At 39.9% G+C, this 22,657-nt stretch overlaps 1 protein-coding gene across 1 annotated transcript in view; it reads left to right on the forward strand.

Annotated features, from left to right (window-relative positions):
• Window positions 1–22,657, forward strand: part of LOC118490452 — a 50,783-nt gene that overhangs the window by 13,251 nt on the left and 14,875 nt on the right. Inside the window, exons 2-3 of the mRNA XM_035988103.1 lie at window positions 10,538–10,783; window positions 11,882–12,021. Coding sequence (XP_035843996.1) covers window positions 10,538–10,783; window positions 11,882–12,021 — 386 coding nt within the window. The remainder of the gene's footprint in view (window positions 1–10,537; window positions 10,784–11,881; window positions 12,022–22,657) is intronic.

The raw sequence follows: 22,657 nt of genomic DNA on the forward strand, positions 1-22,657 counted from the left end.
GTACTTTAGTGATTATCAGATGTTACATAACAGTAGTTTGTATAGAAAAGTATTTATAGTTTGTTAGGTCGTTAGATGTCACTATCATGGTGACGTCAGCTGAAGCATATCAGTAGTTTGGTTTGCCTATAAGTATGACAGTACTCTGTACTGTTACACTTGATCGTTTTGAGTGAGTTTTTTTTTCTCCTCAATTCATCCTTTCATCTTGTGCAACCAACTCTGGTGTATCAGGCTGAGGGGGAGTTTAGATAGTAAGCCTGCACTGTAATCTTTTGCTTTTATGTAAATCTTTTGACTCAATGAAAAGCAATTGTTTATCAATCTACACTTTCCTTTGTTTGTGTTTACAAAGTTTGCTACTCTTTTCCGCTACAGTTTTTTGTTTTATGCAAACAAACACAATCACAGACAGCCTTAGATCCTAAATAGGAGCACATAAGCGAAACATTGTAAAAAGTCTTGTAACTCTTACCGAAGTGCTGCCGGTTTGAGATTTGGGTGTAAACTGTCATTATTCAATACAGAAAGGTGTTTAAAGTGATTTGCAAGCTATTTCTACGTTGATTACTTGTTTTCCGCACCTGTAATTGACGAAAACTCCTTTGAACGACTCATTCGGGTCGAAACACGATCCTACAAGTGGTATCAGAGCTTCCAGAGGAGGAGTTCTGCAGAAAATATGTCACACCCCCAAAATCCACCTGCGGATAACACCCGCTTCGAGGGCGTGACTGACCAGGATCCAGCCACCAATTATACTGAGCATTTAATTAATAGTAGAAATATTTAAAATCCGAAGTAATTAACAACATTAGAGTTTAGATTCGGTAATTAGTTTAACAAAACAGCGGAAGCATAAACCAAAATAGTTTTAAAGACAGTTCATTGATCAAAACAGTTATCCCAACACACGGGTTTGACGAACACTACACTTCCCCAAGTAGCAGCTCCTGAATCATTGGTTACCTGCAAAGCATGCAGTAAGGAGTCAACAATAATGCTGAGTGAGTTCACTAGTTGTCCAGTTTTAATTACCAAAAACTTGTTTCACCGGTTAATTTATCCGTTTATACATGCCCTGGGGAGCTACCCCAAAAGTTAGCGACTAAACTGTTTTTCCAATACCGAACACTAGGTAACCGTTGCGTATCCGCAGGATGCCCCGATGTCAATGTTCTATCATCATTGACGGATTTCTGAGTCTATTAGTTCACGCCCGTCCCAAACCAGGGCACGGTGTGAGGCTGGTAAACACCTAAATAGCGCTATCAACTAATAACCCGCTCGCCTAACCCGGCGACTAATCGGTATTTGTAGTAGGGACTTGAGTGATAGAGTTTCGTTTAGTGCCGTTAGTTGCAATCCGTATAAACAGTAATTAACCAAAAGGTTTCCCAATACCCGGGAAGGAAAAGTAAGTTGTGTTCCCAATAACCAGGGAAAGTATGTAAATGGTATCCCCTTTTTCCAGGGGATAGGATTGTCCAATAGGTTTCCCAATACCAGGGAAGGAAAAGTAAGTTTTGTTCCCAATAACCAGGGAAAGTATGTAAATGGTATCCCCTTTTACCAGGGGATAGGGTTGTTAGTCTCGTGTCCCAAACCACCGGGACGCATGCTTTTAAGTTGTGAACTCACCTTGGGTTGCTCGGTAGGTTTAGGTTACTTGTCAATCACGTTGGTCACCACGTCCTAACATGGTTACCGGTATAGGTCAGGTGCGGTATACAAGCATTCACGTAAAACTTACACATAACTAACACGTATCAAGCATATAAGTAAACAGTGGGTTAATGGGCCGGCCTAAATAATTAAGCAGTCAACAGCAACACATAGTTCATTTAACAGATAGCCCAAGTTAACACAGAATGGCCCAATAACCAGAATGGACAGCCCACTCGCAACCAGCTGGTCTCGAGTCGCAACCAGGTGGTCTCGGCTTGTCACGCTGTGGTTACGAGTCGTAACCGTGGTCTCGAGTCATCATGTTTTGGTTGCGAGTCGCAACGGCGTGATTTCGAGTCGCAATCTCGTGGTTTCGAGTAGTCATGCTGTGGTTGCGAGTCGCAACTACGTGGTCTCGAGTTGTCTTGCCTTGGTTGCGAGTCGCAACGACGCGGTTGCGAGTCGTAAGTTGTCCCTTTCACGTACACGTGATGATGCAGATGCAACAGTCCGAAATTGTACCATGTATTCAGACCCAGATTAGGAAACACCCAATAAGGTTTCACTAACACTTTTCCTAAACTGACCAGCAATGAAAATAGATCAAACTTTGCCATTTTTACATCTTCAAGTCATATTCAAACAAGTTCATCTTATGTTCATCATTTTCTAGGGTTTTCATGCCAACATAAACACACATTTATGAACCGAAAATCACATATTTCTAGCAAGATCATCATGCAAGAACAAGAAACACACATGTTTGTAGCCGAAATCTCATATTTAACAACATCATTTTGCAAGGACAATGAAGCATAGATTGGTTAGCCATGAATACTCTTAGACTACCATTTTCTAACCATTTTTAAACATGTTACCACATATTGTCAAGCTTTACAAACCAACCTAAGAATCATGCATCTTGTTTCTAACCAAACATTTCTAGTTCATTTATCACACATAATTTCTACACACAAAATAGAACACTAACCGGTTTGAGAAGAAGAAGCCGTAAACAAGGAAAAGAACCGAGAAGATGGAGTGTCCGAGTTAGTGGTCTTGACCGAGTCCTTGTCCGGGATCCTTGCTTGAACCGAAAATTGAAAGGGATTGGGGTGTGTTGTTGAGGGTTTCTAGTTGAGAGAAAAATAGTAGAAGTGTGTTTGTGTGTTGTGTATGAAATGAGGGAAAGTGGGGAAAGATGGGGTATATATACCAAGGGATGTTTCGGGTTGGGCTTGGGGTTTCGGCCCAAACCGGTTACGGCCCAAAGGCCCACTCGCAACCGCCCGGTTGCGAGTCATGGTCTCGACTCACGTACATTTATATATAATACGTACATTCAACACACATTAAGCAAATAAAGATCACGTTTCCATTTAATAATATTTATATACACAAAATATTACAAGGTGTTCGTTCGGAAAAACCTCGAGTGTCACATTATCCCCAAGTTTTAAGAACTTTCGTCCCGAAAGTTGAAGCAGCCACTGCCAAGCTAGCGTGTTTTAACGGGGTGTCACATCATCCCCCCGTTAGTTTGGAATTTCGTCCCGAAATTCGGTTGTAGCTTCAGTGCTGGGGTTTTCGTTTGGGAATAACTGGGGATACTTGGACTTCATCTGGTCCTCCCGCTCCCAGGTAAGCTCTGGGCCGCGACGTGAGTTCCAACGAACTCGAACAAGAGGTATTCTAGTGCTCTTGAGGACCTTAACATCCCGGTCCGTGATTTCGACAGGTTCTTCGACGAATTTCAACTGTTCGTCGATCGTGAGTTCCTTCAGAGGAACTACGTGCGTCTCATCTGACAGACACTTCTTCAGATTCGACACATGGAAAACGTTGTGAACTGCACCGAGTTCTGCTGGTAAGTTCAGTCTGTAGGCCACCCTGCCTATTTTCTCAAGGATTTCGAAAGGTCCAACGTACCGTGGGTTGAGTTTGCCTCGTTTACCAAAACGAACCACACCCTTCCAGGGTGAAGCTTTGAGTGATACCTGCTCCCCAACCTGGAGCTCAAGTGGTTTCCTGCCCTTATCGGCGTAGGCCTTCTGCGTTGTCGTATTTGAGCAATCCGCTCAGTAGTGTCTATCACATGTTCTGGACCAGTGATTTGACTATCCCCCACCTCTGCCCAATAAAGAGGTGACCGGCATTTACGTCCGTACAATGCCTCAAACGGAGCAGCTCTAATGCTGGTGTGGTAGCTGTTATTATACGAGAATTCCACGAGTGGCAGATGCCTTTCCCAGCTGTTGCCAAAGTCGTTTACACAAGCGCGAAGCATATCTTCTAATGTTTGAATAGTGCGTTCGGACTGCCCGTCCGTCTGTGGGTGATATAGATATGCTGTGCTCATAACTAAACGTGAGCCAAAAGACTTGTGCATTGCTTGCCACAGTTCCGAAGTAAAACGTGCATCTCGATCAGAGATGATAGAGGTGGGCACCCCGTGCCTCGAAACCACTTCCTTGAGGTATATCTTCGCCAGAGTGGAGAATTCATCTGTTGTCTTCGATTGCCAAGAAGTGTGCGGATTTCGTGAGTCGATCCACGATCACCCAGATAGTGTCGTTTCCGCGCTGTGATCTAGGTAGGCCAGTAACGAAATCCATGGAAATTTGCTCCCATTTCCATTGTGGTATCTCTGGTTGTTAGAGTAGGCCTGAGGGTTTCTGATATTCCGTCTTGACTCGCGCACAAGTCAAACACTTGCTGACGTAAGTTGCTATGTGGGCCTTCATGCTAGGCCACCAATACGTAGTCTTAATATCGTGGTACATCTTATCCGAACCAGGGTGTACTGAGTAGCGAGATTTGTGCGCTTCTATCATCGCAAGTTCCCGTAAGTCGCCATAGAGTGAGACCCAAATGCGTCCTGTTACATAATAAGCACCGTCTTCCTTCTGTTCTAAGCGTTGCCTTGACCCGCGTAGGGCTTCAGCTCTAACGTTCTCTGGTTTCAGTGCTTCTATCTGAGCAGCTCGTATTTGCGAAGGTAGACTAGAATGGATCGTGAGTTGTAAAGCTCTTACGCGTTTAGGCGTAGTGTCCTTCCGACTGAGGGCGTCTGCCACTACATTGGCCTTGCCCGGGTGATACCTGATAGAGCACTCGTAATCATTCAGCAGTCCGACCCATCGTCGCTGTCGCATATTCAGTTCCTTCTGCTTGAATATGTGTTCTAAACTTCCGCGGTCGGTGTAGACGGCGCACTTGGTTCCGTATAGGTAATGCCGTCATAACTTAAGTGCGAAGATCACTGCTCCCAGTTCCAAATCAAGCGTTGTGTAGTTCCTTTCGGGCGTCCTAAGTTGTCGAGGGGCGTAAGCAATAACCTTCTCGCGTTGCATCCGTGTGTAACTGGGATCCTGATTCGAAGCATCATGGTATACCGCTAGATCACCCGTACCCTAGGGTGAAGATGATGCTCAGTGCATTACAAAGTTGGGATTCGAAAGCTGAAAAGACGTCCTCCTGTTTTGGTCTTTCACGAACACAACACCCTGCTGTGCCAACGAGACTTAAGCTGTGCGACCTTCGAAAATCTTGTGATTAAGCTGCGATAGTATCTAGTGGGACCAAGAAACTCCTGTATCCTCGCAGGGATCTTTGATGTTGATCAGTTCCTAACAAAATGGATCTTAGTGAGATCCATGTGTATTCCCACTTCGTTGTTTGATAAAAAGAAAATGTGTACTTCCCGAATTCCTGAAGTCATACTTAGGTAGACTTCGCACGTAGACGCTCCTCCCCTAGAAGCTCTATAATGGAATACAAGTGTTGTTCAAGGTGCCCCTTTCTCCTAGAAGTGATTCAAAACGTACTAGATAAACACAGTTGCAGTGTGATCCATAAAGCAGCTGGTGGGTTGTTCACCCCAAAAGGTCATGGAATAATTCATCCGGTGTCTCCTGGAAATGGCCTTATTGCGTTCACTATGCCGTTTTAGGAACATCCTCCCTCTGGACTTCCATCTGATGTTAGTTCGTTCGCTACTCAATCTTCACATTGGAGCATGACCCATGTAACTGGTCAACAGGTTGTCAATACAGGATCGAGACAAACGGTTATGGGCTGTCACCTTGATGAGTTCTTAATAGTCAGTATACACAAGAAAAGGCCCATCTTCCCTAGGATAAGTGAGGCTCCCCCAAAGCGAAGAACTAGACCCTACAAAACTCCTGTCCAACGGTTCCTGTAGTTGCTTTGATAGGCCTTGTGACCTTCCTGGCGCAAAATGGTAAAAAGTACAAGTAATCAGGGCTGCCTCAGACGTGAGATCAAACTGAGATTCCGCCTAACAAATTTTCGGAAGAAAAACTGAATGTTCCTCGGATAGCACGCCGAGAGAAACAACGAACAACTGGTGGATCCTCGATCCACTTTTCCTTAGCCTTAACATCCGTAGCGGTTGCTAACACAGCGGAGTAATCCCTCTGTAGACGCTTCTGGCCTTCACAGCTGAAATGGCGCTAACTATTGAACTACTCTGACGCTTTAGAACAAATGCCGATTCTCCACACAAAGTTTTCTCCTCACTGGGTATATTCGCGTGATTCCTGGGTAACCAATTCACACTAACTACTGCGTTGTAACCATCGAGTGTGGTAGAAGGAAGGTCGACATCGGACACTCGTCCCACAAGGTCGTGTTTACATCCTGACGAACTCTTGAGATTCTATTTGACTTGCCATCAGTCGATTCCACATCTGGTTCAGTTTCAAGAAGTATCAGGGTCAAGCAGAACAGAGATGAAGCAAACAACTACCCATACCAGCTACCATGTTGCTACTATGCCTGGCGTCGCCGGTGCCAATCCTAAATGCCCTTCCACGAGCATCATTTCCAATGTTGTTGTTACGGTTGCGAGGATTTCCATTACTATCATCATTCCCTGGTTGTTGACCTTGATGTTGTCGCGACTGTTGTTTCTGATGTCGTTGCTTGGAATGGTGCGCTACGATCCTTCACTGACAAGTCCACCTTGTCACGTTTCCGTGCCGCGTCCCAAGGTGTACTTATTGAGCTGGCCGTTACGCATTTCCGCACCATTGTCAATTGTCATCGCTTATGGCCCGACTGATTCGTAAGAGCTGGCTCCTATGAGCCGCTGACTAGGGTTAAGGGTTCGATTGGAGTCAATTCGCTGATGCTCGTTGTCGGTGACTAGGGTCGTTCAAATGCTGAAGCCAGTAAGGTACTACGTCTACCCTCTTGACTGAGTAATACACGGTATGTTGAGATAGTGTTGCAGAAGTGATCGCACTTCGGGATTTAAGACGTCAACACGTTAAGTTCCAGTAAGCGAAGAAAGGTGAGAAGGATATAGACCAATCGTTGTCGTTTCAACACCCATCCCGGGGATGTTCGTACAGGCACCTAATGTTCTACACAGTTTGCTAGGCGTTCATATGGGTGTTCAGGTACTACTCGATAGCATCGAGGTTCGAAAGGGGTGCAGGGAGAAGTGAAAAGATCGTGTTCGAGTAGGAGGCAATCATTGCTACGGCTCCTATGAACTGTTGTGTCTCTCATCATACAGATAACGAAACGGAACCCCTTTTTCACTTGTTAAGCCTCACTGGGACTCACATCCACCCCACTATATTATTATGTGTGCACCCACAATAATATTGTGATTTGCATGTTCATCTCAGCTCCTCTTAACTCATGTCAAATGGTTCCCCAATCTGTCACACCCCCAAAATCCACCTGCGGATAACACCCGCTTCGAGGGCGTGACTGACCAGGATCCAGCCACCAATTATACTGAGCATTTAATTAATAGTAGAAATATTTAAAATCCGAAGTAATTAACAACATTAGAGTTTAGATTCGGTAATTAGTTTAACAAAACAGCGGAAGCATAAACCAAAATAGTTTTAAAGACAGTTCATTGATCAAAACAGTTATCCCAACACACGGGTTTGACGAACACTACACTTCCCCAAGTAGCAGCTCCTGAATCATTGGTTACCTGCAAAGCATGCAGTAAGGAGTCAACAATAATGCTGAGTGAGTTCACTAGTTGTCCAGTTTTAATTACCAAAAACTTGTTTCACCGGTTAATTTATCCGTTTATACATGCCCTGGGGAGCTACCCCAAAAGTTAGCGACTAAACTGTTTTTCCAATACCGAACACTAGGTAACCGTTGTGTATCCGCAGGATGCCCCGATGTCAATGTTCTATCATCATTGACGGATTTCTGAGTCTATTAGTTCACGCCCGTCCCAAACCAGGGCACGGTGTGAGGCTGGTAAACACCTAAATAGCGCTATCAACTAATAACCCGCTCGCCTAACCCGGCGACTAATCGGTATTTGTAGTAGGGACTTGAGTGATAGAGTTTCGTTTAGTGCCGTTAGTTGCAATCCGTATAAACAGTAATTAACCAAAAGGTTTCCCAATACCCGGGAAGGAAAAGTAAGTTGTGTTCCCAATAACCAGGGAAAGTATGTAAATGGTATCCCCTTTTACCAGGGGATAGGATTGTCCAATAGGTTTCCCAATACCAGGGAAGGAAAAGTAAGTTTTGTTCCCAATAACCAGGGAAAGTATGTAAATGGTATCCCCTTTTACCAGGGGATAGGGTTGTTAGTCTCGTGTCCCAAACCACCGGGACGCATGCTTTTAAGTTGTGAACTCACCTTGGGTTGCTCGGTAGGTTTAGGTTACTTGTCAATCACGTTGGTCACCACGTCCTAACATGGTTACCGGTATAGGTCAGGTGCGGTATACAAGCATTCACGTAAAACTTACACATAACTAACACGTATCAAGCATATAAGTAAACAGTGGGTTAATGGGCCGGCCTAAATAATTAAGCAGTCAACAGCAACACATAGTTCATTTAACAGATAGCCCAAGTTAACACAGAATGGCCCAATAACCAGAATGGACAGCCCACTCGCAACCAGCTGGTCTCGAGTCGCAACCAGGTGGTCTCGGCTTGTCACGCTGTGGTTACGAGTCGTAACCGTGGTCTCGAGTCATCATGTTTTGGTTGCGAGTCGCAACGGCGTGATTTCGAGTCGCAATCTCGTGGTTTCGAGTAGTCATGCTGTGGTTGCGAGTCGCAACTACGTGGTCTCGAGTTGTCTTGCCTTGGTTGCGAGTCGCAACGACGCGGTTGCGAGTCGTAAGTTGTCCCTTTCACGTACACGTGATGATGCAGATGCAACAGTCCGAAATTGTACCATGTATTCAGACCCAGATTAGGAAACACCCAATAAGGTTTCACTAACACTTTTCCTAAACTGACCAGCAATGAAAATAGATCAAACTTTGCCATTTTTACATCTTCAAGTCATATTCAAACAAGTTCATCTTATGTTCATCATTTTCTAGGGTTTTCATGCCAACATAAACACACATTTATGAACCGAAAATCACATATTTCTAGCAAGATCATCATGCAAGAACAAGAAACACACATGTTTGTAGCCGAAATCTCATATTTAACAACATCATTTTGCAAGGACAATGAAGCATAGATTGGTTAGCCATGAATACTCTTAGACTACCATTTTCTAACCATTTTTAAACATGTTACCACATATTGTCAAGCTTTACAAACCAACCTAAGAATCATGCATCTTGTTTCTAACCAAACATTTCTAGTTCATTTATCACACATAATTTCTACACACAAAATAGAACACTAACCGGTTTGAGAAGAAGAAGCCGTAAACAAGGAAAAGAACCGAGAAGATGGAGTGTCCGAGTTAGTGGTCTTGACCGAGTCCTTGTCCGGGATCCTTGCTTGAACCGAAAATTGAAAGGGATTGGGGTGTGTTGTTGAGGGTTTCTAGTTGAGAGAAAAATAGTAGAAGTGTGTTTGTGTGTTGTGTATGAAATGAGGGAAAGTGGGGAAAGATGGGGTATATATACCAAGGGATGTTTCGGGTTGGGCTTGGGGTTTCGGCCCAAACCGGTTACGGCCCAAAGGCCCACTCGCAACCGCCCGGTTGCGAGTCATGGTCTCGACTCACGTACATTTATATATAATACGTACATTCAACACACATTAAGCAAATAAAGATCACGTTTCCATTTAATAATATTTATATACACAAAATATTACAAGGTGTTCGTTCGGAAAAACCTCGAGTGTCACAAAATAGCTGGAATTCATCAAGATTTCTTACTTCTACACCTTCTTTCTTTAGTTCAGAAAGTTTCACCGGTCAAAATCAGCTCAAAATTTCAAGGATTGTGCGTAATAGGATATAGACAAACGCTGGGAAGTTTGGTGTTAAAATTCGCATTAAAAATGGACTAAACCTGCTTCCGAATAGGTTCTGCTTTTACGAACACTCAGTAGTTTCGTTTATTTGGACATCTTAGTTTCGCTTATTGTGACCAAATCAGTGGTTCTGCTCCAAAGTTCAATAGGTTCCGCTCCAAAGTTCAAGCAGTTCCGCTTTTGTGAACACTTAGCAGTTCTGCTCTTGTGATCACATTGTAGTTTCGCTCTTTTGTCCAAATAGTTCCGCTCATTTGGACATTCTGTGGTTTCGCTTATTTGAACAACACTGGTTCGCTTATTGGAACAAAAGTAGTTTCGCTCTTGTGTCATTATACTAGAGGTTTGGCTTTTGAGAACAGTTGTATAAAATTGAAAAATCTAAAAATGGACGAGGAATTTTACAACGCATTCGCAACTCCAGTTACCCCAATCACTGTTGCTCAAACCACAATGCTTGAAAACGAAACGGGAACAATGCAAAAACCACCCAAACTGTTGAACATTGAAGAATATAAAGGATGGGAGGGTCGTTTCGAGAACTGGGTTCAAGCTAACTACCTTGATGCATGGGAATGTGTGGAAACAAAGTACGTGAGACCGTTAAATGATGATGAAGAGGAAGTTGTGATCAAGGACATGAGTTCCGATGACAAGAAGAAGTATAAGAATGAGAAAATGATGTTAAGCCTGTTACAACAAGCTGTGAAGGAAGATATTATGGTATTGCTCCAACACAACGGGAGTTCATACTCAATTTGGAAAGCGTTACGTTCAAAGTTTGTTGGTAGTCAGGAGATGGTGAAAAATAAGAAGTCACTTTTGAAAAAGGAGTTTGATTTGTTTAGAGGATTGAAAAACGAGAGTACAAAACAAATCATTGAAAGATATTGTAACTTGTTAGTGAACATGAAGAGGTTAAGCATCAACAAAGACAATGAAGAGTTAATTGAAAAGTTAGCTGATGCTTTACCACATGAAACGTGGGGAACATATCTGATGATGCTCAGGAACAAAAAGGGTTTTAGCACGTTAACTTTGAGCAAATTTATTGAAAAGCTGGAAGCTCAGGAAATGGAACAGAGAAAGATTGTTCGAATGAAAGATTTCGATGGTGAACAGGATATTGGGTTGTATTACAAAGCAGGGGTGAATGAGAAGTCTACAAATCTATCTCCAAAAATAGAAACTGCTTACAATGCCAAGAATTCGCCTGGAAGTTCATCATCAGGATCAAACAGCAAAACCAGTTTCACATCATTTCCGTCCTTTGATCCGAACATTTCAGCAACTAAAAATGGAAGAAAACTTCAGTGCAATATTGTTTTAAATCTTGAAAATGATCAAGAGTATTCTGAGGAAGTTGCTAAAAACCAAATGTCTTTATTAGGAATGGTTTTAGAGTCTTACAGTTGTTTTGTTGCAGGTCGTATCGGGAATCCAATGCTAACTAAGGAAGATTGTGACCAGATAGATGCTGAAGAGATGGAGCTGATGGACATAAAGTGGTGTTTGGCTAGCGTGTTATGCAGAGCTGAGAAATTCAAGCAGATCACAGGGAGAGATGATCTTCGTGAGGCTAATGTTTCTACTTTAGGTTTCGACAAATCTAAAGTCACTTGTTTTCGTTGCAGGGAGAAAGGACACTTCAAAAGGGAATGCACCAACCGTGAAGCAAGTGGGGCTCAGAATCCGTTCAACAACAATAATGATTACTATCGAAAAGCCATCTACCATCAAGTTGCTCAACAACCATCTCAACAGAATCAACATCAAGCATAAACGGCACATGGAAGACCTATAATTGAAGATTCTGGAAAGAGAGCTTGTGTGGGTAATCAAGATTGTTTGAAGAGAAAGGATGGTAGTGCCCTGGTAATTGATCAAGATGATGAGAAGTTACCCGAGGGATTTAGCTGGGAAAATTTCTCTTGGGATAACTACATTCCTGATCAAGCTACAGCTTATACTACTTTTGTTGCCAAAATTGAAGATGAAAGTGATGATGATATTGAGTATTATGCCAGACAAATGGAGAAACATCTGAAGATGATGGTAGAAAGTGACAGTGAGGATGAGAAGACAAAGAAGAAAAAGAAAAAGGTAAAGACACCGGTTAGCAGTGATGATGAATCAGTACCGGTAGTGAGAAGAAAAGCAAAAGAAATTCCAAAGTTTGAGATCAATGAAGAAGCCATTGCAAAGAAGAGTCCAATAACTTATGAAAATTGTGAAGCTGTAAAGAAACAGAATAGTTCATTGATCCACAACATGAACAGATTGAAAGAATCATATGATGTGTTGAACAGGGCAATGAATATGTACAACGACACAAGTGAAGAGCAGGTTACAGCAATGAAAACACTTCAGGGAGCTTTTATGGTCAAGCAAAAAGTTGTAAACAACTACATTGAGAAGTGTGCTGAACTCGAACAGAAACTTGAACTTCAAAGAATTGAAACTGAAAGAGTTAACTGTTTATTAAAAAGTTACTCATGTTCATCTTATGTCATTGACAGGATTTATCCAATGGCTGAAAGCTTGAAGGCATTTGAAGACAATGAAGTAACTGAAGAAAAGAAAGTTTCAGAAGAAAAGGTTGAAGAAAAGGCTCCAGTGAAGAAGATTAAAAAGAAGAAAGACACTGAAAAGACGTCATCTGGTAAGAAACAAGGTGTCAGTTACAACAGATGTCCACCCCCACTAGAAAATGGATATCTGGCTAGAAATCCAAATGATGAAAGAGTTAAAAAGGCAACAAATTTACAGTGGGAGTCGGAGTCGTCAGTCAATCTACCAGATAGTATTGATGTTGTGTTTACATCGTCTGACACTGATCAACAGTCTCAATTGATGAAGAAAGTCGTGGATCATGTGTTAGAAAATGATGAGATAGAGGAGTCAAAGTCGGAGTTCGCGTCAGAGTCAAAGTCTGGGTCAAGCACTCCGTGTCAAACAGAAAAACAGGACAAAATAGTTTATAATAGAAAATTTCTGTTATCAAAATCCAATTTGGATGATGGATTGTTTAAAGTTGCTTACACTTTGAATGATTCTGACAAATTATATTCTGATGAGGAATTTCCAATAAGAAGTGTCAAAACTGAATTGATAAACAAGGTTTTCAAACTCACAGAAATTAATATTTCTGAAATAAAAGACTTATGTCTTAATGAAAAAGCTAAACAATACACCTCAAGAGTACAACAAAGATTGGACAAGAAAAAGAATTACAGTTCTTGTTCAGGTTTCCAAAAGAAATCAAACCATAACGGTAATTTCATAAAGAAAGGGTTAGGTTTTACTCCAACAGAAAAACAGAAAAATGAAAAGTATGTTCATGATCTTAAATCCAAAATGACATTTGTTTCAGGAACGTCATCTGAAGAAGAAGAAGAAAACAATGAGTTCCTTGCAAAGAAGCAAGATGAAATGAAGAAAATGGCCGAGCAGAAGAAAGATACGAAAACCTGTTTCCGATGCAACACTGTTGGACATATTGCCAGAGACTGTTCTAAGGCAATACAATCAAAATAGGGAGTATTTCGTAAACTCAAAGAGAAAGTGGTTGAGTTCGAACCACCAATTGATAGAACAAAATTGTTTAAAAACTATACATTTGAAATTGGTGAATGTTCGAACAAGTTTTACAAGAAGAGAGCTAAATCTGACAACCAGAAATGGGTTGTTAAGAAAGCTACTGAAAGCTCTAGCGATGATTCTGATAGGTCAAAATTAGAGGAGCTATCTTCTGGCGATGAAACGGATTCCATAAAATCAGTTGAGCCACAAATTGTTTCAAAAGGTGAAGCTGTTTTAAAAGATGAAAAATCAGTTCCGATTGTGAATGATGAGGATTTTCCATCACTTCGGGCTGAAAATTTTAAAAAGAAAATTGGTAAAATTGAAATTTCTAATCAATTTTATAATGATAAACAGGAATTTGATGCTGAGAAAGTCTTTAACCACAAAGTTCAGCATATCTTTGGTAAGATGATTGATCGAAAAGTCAAAGGGGTTAAGGAATTTTATGAAAAGAAGAGGAAAGGTAAGAAACCAAGTGATGGTGACTCGGTGAAACCCAAGGCTGGTCAGGCTTGGGTGGATATTTTCTTCGACTAAAATCCTGACTTGCCGGAGCTCCCAGGTTGGTAAGCGTGGAGCATGAATCGGCATCTTTCTTGAGTTTTGTTCGGTAACATCAATCATACAAACGGTAAAGAGGTTTGTTTGTGTTTTGCTTACAAGTGGTTAGAAGATTTGATTGTGCATAACTTGTGCATATGGTAAATCAAGGACATTAATTTGTACTTGTATTTTCCTACAAGTGATTGAGAGTCAAGATGATGAACCACATCCCCGTTCCTACAAGTGGTAAAATCAATCAAACTTATTTTCCGGAAAAACCATTTTGATTAAATCAAACTTAAGTGTTTTGAAATCTAAATGGGAAAATAGTGTGTTGATAGGGGGAGTTCTGATTGTTTATGTGACATCTGTGTCTCTTCAACCATCAAAAAAATACCAAAACAATGAAATATTGTATTTCATACTTGGGATTTGTAAAAATATGTGTATCATTTGCACATATCAACTCTTGTTTGATTTCGGGCTTTAGATCGCTTTCTGGAGGGTTATAAGCGCACTGAGGCGTAAATATAACCAGTTTAACGCAACAAACACTCCAGAATAGTGAAATAGGCTTAACATACCTTAAATAACCTTTACATAACTTAGAAATAAGTTTTGGATGGTTTGGTATGCCGAAATCAAGTTTATTCGCTTACAGGGACTAAATTCGAAAACTTGCGAAAGTATGCCAATTTGAACTGTAACGAACCTTCCGGAACTTGACCATAAGTTAAACATACCCTAAATATCCTTTACATAGCTTTGAAATAGGCTTTGAGGTACTCGGTGTGCTAAAATAAACTCTTTGGTCATTCAGGGACTAAAAGCGTCAAAAAGTGCATAAGTTTGCATTTTCGCGCATAACTTACGTTCCGAATACTTCCGGAAATCCAAAAATTTATGCAAGCATTAAAATATTTTATTTTAGTGTTTGGCATGAAAAAAATCCATTCGTCGCGCAATTTGGATCGTCTTTCGCGCTTATGCGCATTCCGTTATAACTAAGCGAACATCGCGATCGTACGACCAAACGAACCGACATCCGGAATATTTTTGAGCATGTTTCAAGTCCCCTACACTTTAACTTCATCTTAGAGCCTTGAAATGAGGTTAACGGGGCTTAAACGTGCCAAAAATGGGCCAAATTGCATGTTTCTGAAGTGCAGGGACTAAAACTGCAATTTCTGAACTGTGACCCTCAGGCGGGGCGCGTAAGATCCCATGTATGTCTTACAGCGGCCGCGTGGCCTCCCCAGATGTGCAAAATTAGTTTTAACAGCTGTTATGCACTCCAAACCCAATTGCAAATGGTATTTTCAATCCATGGGCTGAATCTAGGGGTGCCCAAGGTTTCCCAAAACAATGGGCCCATGTGTACGACCGAGATCGAAGCACGTTTCGCGATGAACGATCCTAACGGTTGTGCCATGCCTATATAAACCCAACCCATTTCATTCATTCCTCACTTGAATTCTGAGATTTTCTCTAAGTTGGAGTGGTTATCACTTCATACCTGAGAAATACTTGCAATTCAATCTTGCGGGGACCTTCTGTAAGTATTCTTTCGCGTTTATCGTTCTTTTAGCGTTAAAGTCAAACTGCGTTTGACTTTCTGCATTGACCAGTTTATGGTCAATGCGAAGTTCGTTTGAACTTCATAACGTGAGCGTAATCACGATGGTTATAGTCCCTAGTGACTATACCTACTGATTACCACGTTATCTAGGCTCAGTGACGAGTCGTAGTTTCGGCCAAAATGCGTTTTCTCGCGTATTTTGTAACCAAACTACTCTAGGGTATCAAAACCGTTTGTTTTGATACCAAACCTGTTTTCTAACTTAGCTAAACATGTTCTAGCATGTTTAGCTCGTCGCTTTTAGTATTGTGCTTGTCTAGGGTCGTAAAGGTAAGCGATCTAAACCATCGCTTATGCTTTCGAACCCGACCCATTTGGTCGACCATTAGGGTTCGACCAAACACATTAGGTGACCATAGTTGTATAGGGAATAACCTTCCGAGATTATACCTTATGGTCCCGTCGTTTAAGTAGTTGTATGATAGGTAGTTTATATGCCTTAGGTAAATTACCAAAATACCCTTTTTACGCATAAATTCATTTTAAGCATATGTAACTTAATTTTTGACATCTAAACTGATTTAGCAACAATATTAGACATGTTAAGGCATATAATACTTGTCATAGGACTAGTTAAGCGGTCCGAACGCGTTATACGCAAACGACACGTTAAAGTAGCATAAGCTACCTAAACGGGTCGTAATGGGTCGTAAGCACTTAGGTTAGGTTTCATTTTAGTATGTGGGCTTTGATAACCATATCATATGAGTTCCAATACTCATTTGGTTTAAGAAACCTCATACTATCCAATCCCCCGATTTAGGTCCGGTTATTTATGTAGTTATCTATATAGGGTGCCGTTTGATTCCGTGATCCCTCTAGCTTTGCTTGGTTGTTGTTCAAGACTTCTAAGCATCCTCAAGTGAGTACATAGTCCCCTCTTTTACTGTTTTCCAAACATTTTGGGGTGAAACACATGTTTTCATATCATATACTTGCTATTTTCATTAGTCCACTATTAGTACATGATTTCATTATGTTTTGCTATGTATTTTTACTTAACATGCTAGCACATTGTTTTACATCACATTTCTTTTGCTATGTATGTTTCCTTAACATGCTAGCACATTGTTTTACATGACTTTTCTGCTTTGTATGTTAACTTAGCATGCTTAGTACATTTGATTTACATTTACCTTTTCATGCTATGTATGTTCATTTAGTCCATACTTAGTACATTCACATCACATCACATGCTTACATTCGGTATGACATTTGGTTTGTAAAAAAGGGACTTATATACATTCATTAACATTAGCTACGCCGCTCGGTAGTAAGTAATGGTACCATAGGACTTGACAAATCCCGTTCCTGACATCCTGGGTTGGTTTGGATGAAAGGAATGATGTAGGATCGTGTAGTGACCCGTACGAGTCGTTCAGAGAAGTTTTCGTCAATTACAGGTGCGGAAAACAAGTAATCAACATAGGAATAGCTAGCAAATCACTTTAAACACCTTTTAGCATTGATATATAACAGTTTACAGGCTAATCTCGATCCGGCAGCACTTCGGTACGAGTTTTTTAACATCAGTTCTAAATGATTCGCTCCAACAACACTATATATAGGGACACCTCCAATGTTCACATAAGCGAACCACATTGATGACATATAAGCGGACCTGCTATGTGTCATATGAGCGAATCTATCTCTAAACATCTATACAATATCCATTTTCTCGTAATATATGCCCTGATCTAACACTCTAAGTATATGACTCGATCCAAGACGAAGTCAACAGATGAAATGCACCAACAGACTCCCCCTTAGATGTTGACGGAGTCATCCATCGAGTCACGACATTGTTAAGTCTTCACATCTTCAGTCTTGATCAGTCTTTGGGCTTCTCTCTCTCTCTCTTCATCTCTTTCTCTTTTATCATCAACAGACTCCCTCACTTTGATGTTGACATCTTTTGAGTTTATCAAATCCAACATGTGCTCCCCCTCAAATGTTGATTCTTTCTACACAACAACTCAACCACAACATAAGATTTATGATAAACGTTTAAGCATATAATCATCACCAAACAACAAACTAACCAGCCAATCAGATACTGATGAACCTCTTGGAATTGTGACATTTTTTTATCAAAACAAACACAATCTCCCAAACCAACTGTTCATCATGTTTAGCACTTAGAAATTTGAAAATCAGCTTTTCAATATCAGTCGTCAAAAATCTTTTTGACTTTTCAAAAATTTATGCTAAAACACACCAAAAATCTTTTTGGATTTTCTGAAAGAAAATACATGCAGAAATGAACTATTTACAGACAATATTTTGTGAGCTCGTGCTAGAGGATCATATCAGTTTTGAGACAAATCACTAACACCGTTAAGTTTTAAACATTCTTAGTTCTAAACAATTTACCTAGATTGTCAGTATATTGGTCCACTTTAAATTTTCACACAAATTTCAATCAATTCGAGATACGATATTAATGTTTTAGAAACTTAAACTTAATTGTGTATCACTCCACTCGAATATACTCCTGTATCCAGATCCCAATATTCAGTCTTACATGTGAGTATACCACAGCTGATATCTGTAAAGGGGTTATGTGCGAGGGCCGCGAGAGCTCAGGTCGATACTTCCGTATACGCAGAGAGATGACGGCTTCGACTTTACGGTGTGTCCCCTTTAGAGGATCTTTTGATTACAACAGCAGCGACTATCAATTTTATTGTTTCATCAGCTTGCTGAGGGCGATGCTATGTTTCAAGCATTTTGCGAAAAGCATTATCCGGGGACTAGGTCAGTACTTCCATACAGAAGAAGTCCCGGGATAATACCCCAGATATCACTGAGTATAAAGACCTAGTATCTCAGAATACAGGACCTTTCAAACAAGATTTCGGGGGTTACCCATATATTCAAGAATAGTTACCCACGAATCAAGCAAGTTTGATTTAGGTTTATATCTCGTTTCAATTTACTCAATGTGCGAAAATCTACTGACACATCCATAGTAAGATCGTTTATCACATTTTTACTTTACATTTCTTTAGCGTGTTGTGATAGTCCACTGATGTAGTATCATTTCCTCTTTTTCGCAACAAACCTCATTTTTAAATTTTTCATGTTTTTGTCTTTTTCAAATTTTCTAATGTTTTTGAATTTTCTGAAAATTTCTACTCCCCCTAAAATGCAAACACATTAACGAAAATTGAAAACAAACTGTACTGAAACATGACAACCGATATCAAATCACATCAATTCGCCATTCTCTTGGCATAAACAATCAGAACTCCCCCTATCAACAAACTATTTTCCCATTTAGATTTCAAAACACTTAAGTTTGTTTTAATCAAAATGGTTTTTCCGGAAAATAAGTTTGATTGATTTTACCACTTGTAGGTTACCACTTATAGGTTTATCAAACAAATGTTCGGGGATATGGTTCACCATCTTGTCTTCCAACCAGATGTAGGAAAATACAAGTACAAATTAATGTCCTTGATTTACCATATGCAATCAACCTGTCTAACCACTTGTAAACATAACAAACAAACATAAACAAACCTTTTTACCGTTTGTATGATTAACGTTACCGAATATTACTTAAGAAAGATGCCGATTCATACTCCACGCTTACCAACCTGGGAGCTCCGGCAAGTCCTGAGACTTATTGTTCATAATATGTACCATCCCAGTCACAAACCAGGGATGGTTCAACCTTTTCTTTCTTTGTTTTCTTCTCATAAAATTCTTTAACCCCTTTGACTTTTCGATCAATCATCTTGCCAAAGATATGTTTTACCTTGGGGTTAAAGACCTTCTCAGCATCAAATTCCTGTTTATCATTATAAAATTGGTTAGAAATTTCAATTTTACCAATTTTCTTTTTATAATTCTCAGCCCGAAGTAATGGAAACTCCTCATCATTCACAATTGGAACTGATTTTTCAACTTTTACATCAGCTTCACAATTTGAAACAACTTGTGGCTCAAATGATTTTATGGAATCAGTTTCATCGCCAGAAGATAGCTCCTCTGATTTTGACCTATCAGAATCATCGCTAGAGCTTTCACCAACCTTCTTAACAACCCATTTCTGATTGTCAGATTTTGTTCTTTTCTTATAAAACTTGTTTGAACTCTCACCAATTTCAAAAATAGAATTTTTAAACAATTTTGTTCTATCAATTGGTGGTTCAAACTCAACCACTTGTTCTTTGAGTTTACGAGATACTCCCTGTTTTGATTGTATTGCCTTAGAACAATCTTTGGCAAAATGTCCAACAATGTTGCATTTGAAACAGATTCTCGTGTCTCTCTTCTGCTCAGCCATCTTCTTCATTTCATCTTGCTTCTTTGCAAGAAACTCACTATTGGATTCCCTCCAGAAACTTGTCTTTTCTTCTTCATCAGTTGATGTGCCTGAAACAAAAGACATCTTAGATTTAAAATCACAAACATATTTTTCATTTTTCTGTTTTTCTGTAGGAGTAAAACCTAAACCTTTCTTTTTGAAATTACCGTTATGGTTTGATTTCTTTTGGAAACCTGAACCAGAACCGTAATTCTTTTTCTTGTTTAATCTCTGTTGAACTCTTGAGGTGTAATATCTTGGTTTTTCATTAAGACATAAGCCTTTTATTTCAGAAATATTAATTTCTGTGAGTACGAAAACCTTGTTTATCAATTCAGTTTTGACACCTCTTATTGAAAATTCTTCATCAGAATATAATTTGTCAGAATCATTCAAAGTATAAGCAACTTTAAACAATCCATCATCCAAATTAGATTTTGACAATAGAAATTTTCTATCATAAACTAATTTGTCATGTTTTTCTGTTTGACACTTTGTGCTTGACCCAGACTTTGACTCTTCAATATCATCACTCTCTAACTCATGATCCACTACTTTCTTCATCAATTGAGACGGTTGATCAGTGTCAGATGATGTAAACACAATATCAATACTTTCTGGAAGATTGACCGACGACTCTGACTCCCACTGTAAATTTGTTGCCTTTTTGACTCTTTCATCGTTAGGATATCTAGGCAAATATCCATTTTCCAGCGGCGGTGGACACTTGTTATAACTGACACCTTGCTTCTTACCAGATGATGTCTTTTCAGTGTCTTTTTTCTTGTCATTCTTCTTCTTATCAGCAATCTTTTCATCAGCACCTACTCCAGCTGCTTTCTCTTCAGTTACCTCATCATCTTCCCATACCTTCATACTTTCAATTGTCGGATAAATCCTGTCAATGACATAGGAAGTACATGAGTAATTTTTTAACAACCGATTAACTCTTTCAGTTTCAGTTCTTTGAAGCTCAAGCTTTTGTTCCAAAGTAGCACACTTCTCAATGTAATTATTTACAACTTTCTTCTTTTTCATAAAAGCTCCCTGAAGTGTCTTCATTGCTGTAGCTTGTTCTTCACTCGTTTGGTTGTATTGATTCATTGTTTTGTTCAGCACATCATAAGACTCCTTCAAACTGTTCAAGTTGTAAATCAACGTGCTGTTCTGCTTCTTTACAACTTCACAATTTTCACACTTCACTGGAATCTTTTTCGCATCAACTTCTTCCTCAATCTTGAATTTTGGCACTTCTTTCACCTTTTGCCTTCTTACCACTGGCACCTCTTCATCATCACTGCTCACTGGTGTCTTGATCTTTTTCTTTTTCTTTTTCTTTTTGGCTCTTTCATCTTCACTATCACTTTCAGCAAGCAACTTCATATTAGCTTTGAATTTTCTTGCCCAATACTCAGTATTATCATCACTATCTTCAATATTTGCTGTGAAAGCAGTATAGGCTTTGGTTTGATCAGGAATGTAATCATCCCAGGTAAAATTTTCCCAGCTAAAACCCTCTGGTAATCTCTCATCATCTTGATCAATTATCAAAGCACTACCATCCTTTCTTTTTCCATACAACCTATCATAATCACCCACACAAGCTCCTTTTCCAGAATCTTCAATCACATCTCTTCCATGTGCAGTTTGAGCTTGATGTTTATGTTGTTGAGATGATTGTTGACCAACTTGGTGATAGATGGCTTTACGATAGTAATCATTGTTGTTGTTGAACGGATTTTGAGCTCCACTTGCTTCTCGATTAGTGCACTCTCTCTTGAAGTGTCCTTTTTCCCTGCACCGAAAACAAGTGACTTTAGATTTGTCAAAACCTAAAGTAGAAACATTTGCATCACGAAGATCATCTCTCCCCGTGATTTGTTTGAATTTCTCAGCTCTCCGTAACACGCTAGCAAGACACCATTTTATGTCCATCAGCTCCATCTCTTCAGCATCTGTCTGGTCGTAGTCTTCCTTGGTTAACATTGGATTACCAATACGACCTGCAACAAAACAAGTATAAGATTCCAAAACCATTCCTAATAAAGACATTTGGTTTTTAGCAACTTCCTCAGAATAATCTTGATCATTTTCAAGATTTAACACTATGTTGCACTGTAATTTTCTCCCGTTCTTAGTTGCTGAAATGTTTGGATCATAAGATGAAAATGAAGTGAAACTGGTTTTGCTATTTGATCCAGATGATGGACTTCCAGATGAATTTTTGGCACTGTAGGCAGTCTCAACCTTCGGAGATAGATTTGATGATTTCTCATTCACACCTGCCTTATAGTATAACCCTATATCCTGTTCACCATCAAAATCTTTCATTCTGATAACTTTACGTTGTTCCATTTCTTGAGCCTCGATCTTTTCAATGAACTTACTGAGCGTCAAATTACTAAAACCCTTCTTGTTTCTAAGCATCATAAGATATGTGCCCCAAGTCTCATATGGTAACGCATCAGCAAGTTTTTCGATCAACTCATCAGTGCTTTTCTCAATACTCAATCTCTTCATGTTTGTAAGCAAGTTACAGTATCTTTCGATAATCTCTCGTGTACTTTCATTCTTTAACCCTCGAAACAAATCAAATTCTTTCTTTAGAAGCGATTTCTTGCTTTTAACCATCTCTTCACTTCCTCGAAACTTTGAAC

Source organism: Helianthus annuus, chromosome 3 (assembly GCF_002127325.2).
Source record: "Helianthus annuus cultivar XRQ/B chromosome 3, HanXRQr2.0-SUNRISE, whole genome shotgun sequence".
NCBI lineage: Eukaryota > Viridiplantae > Streptophyta > Magnoliopsida > Asterales > Asteraceae > Helianthus > Helianthus annuus.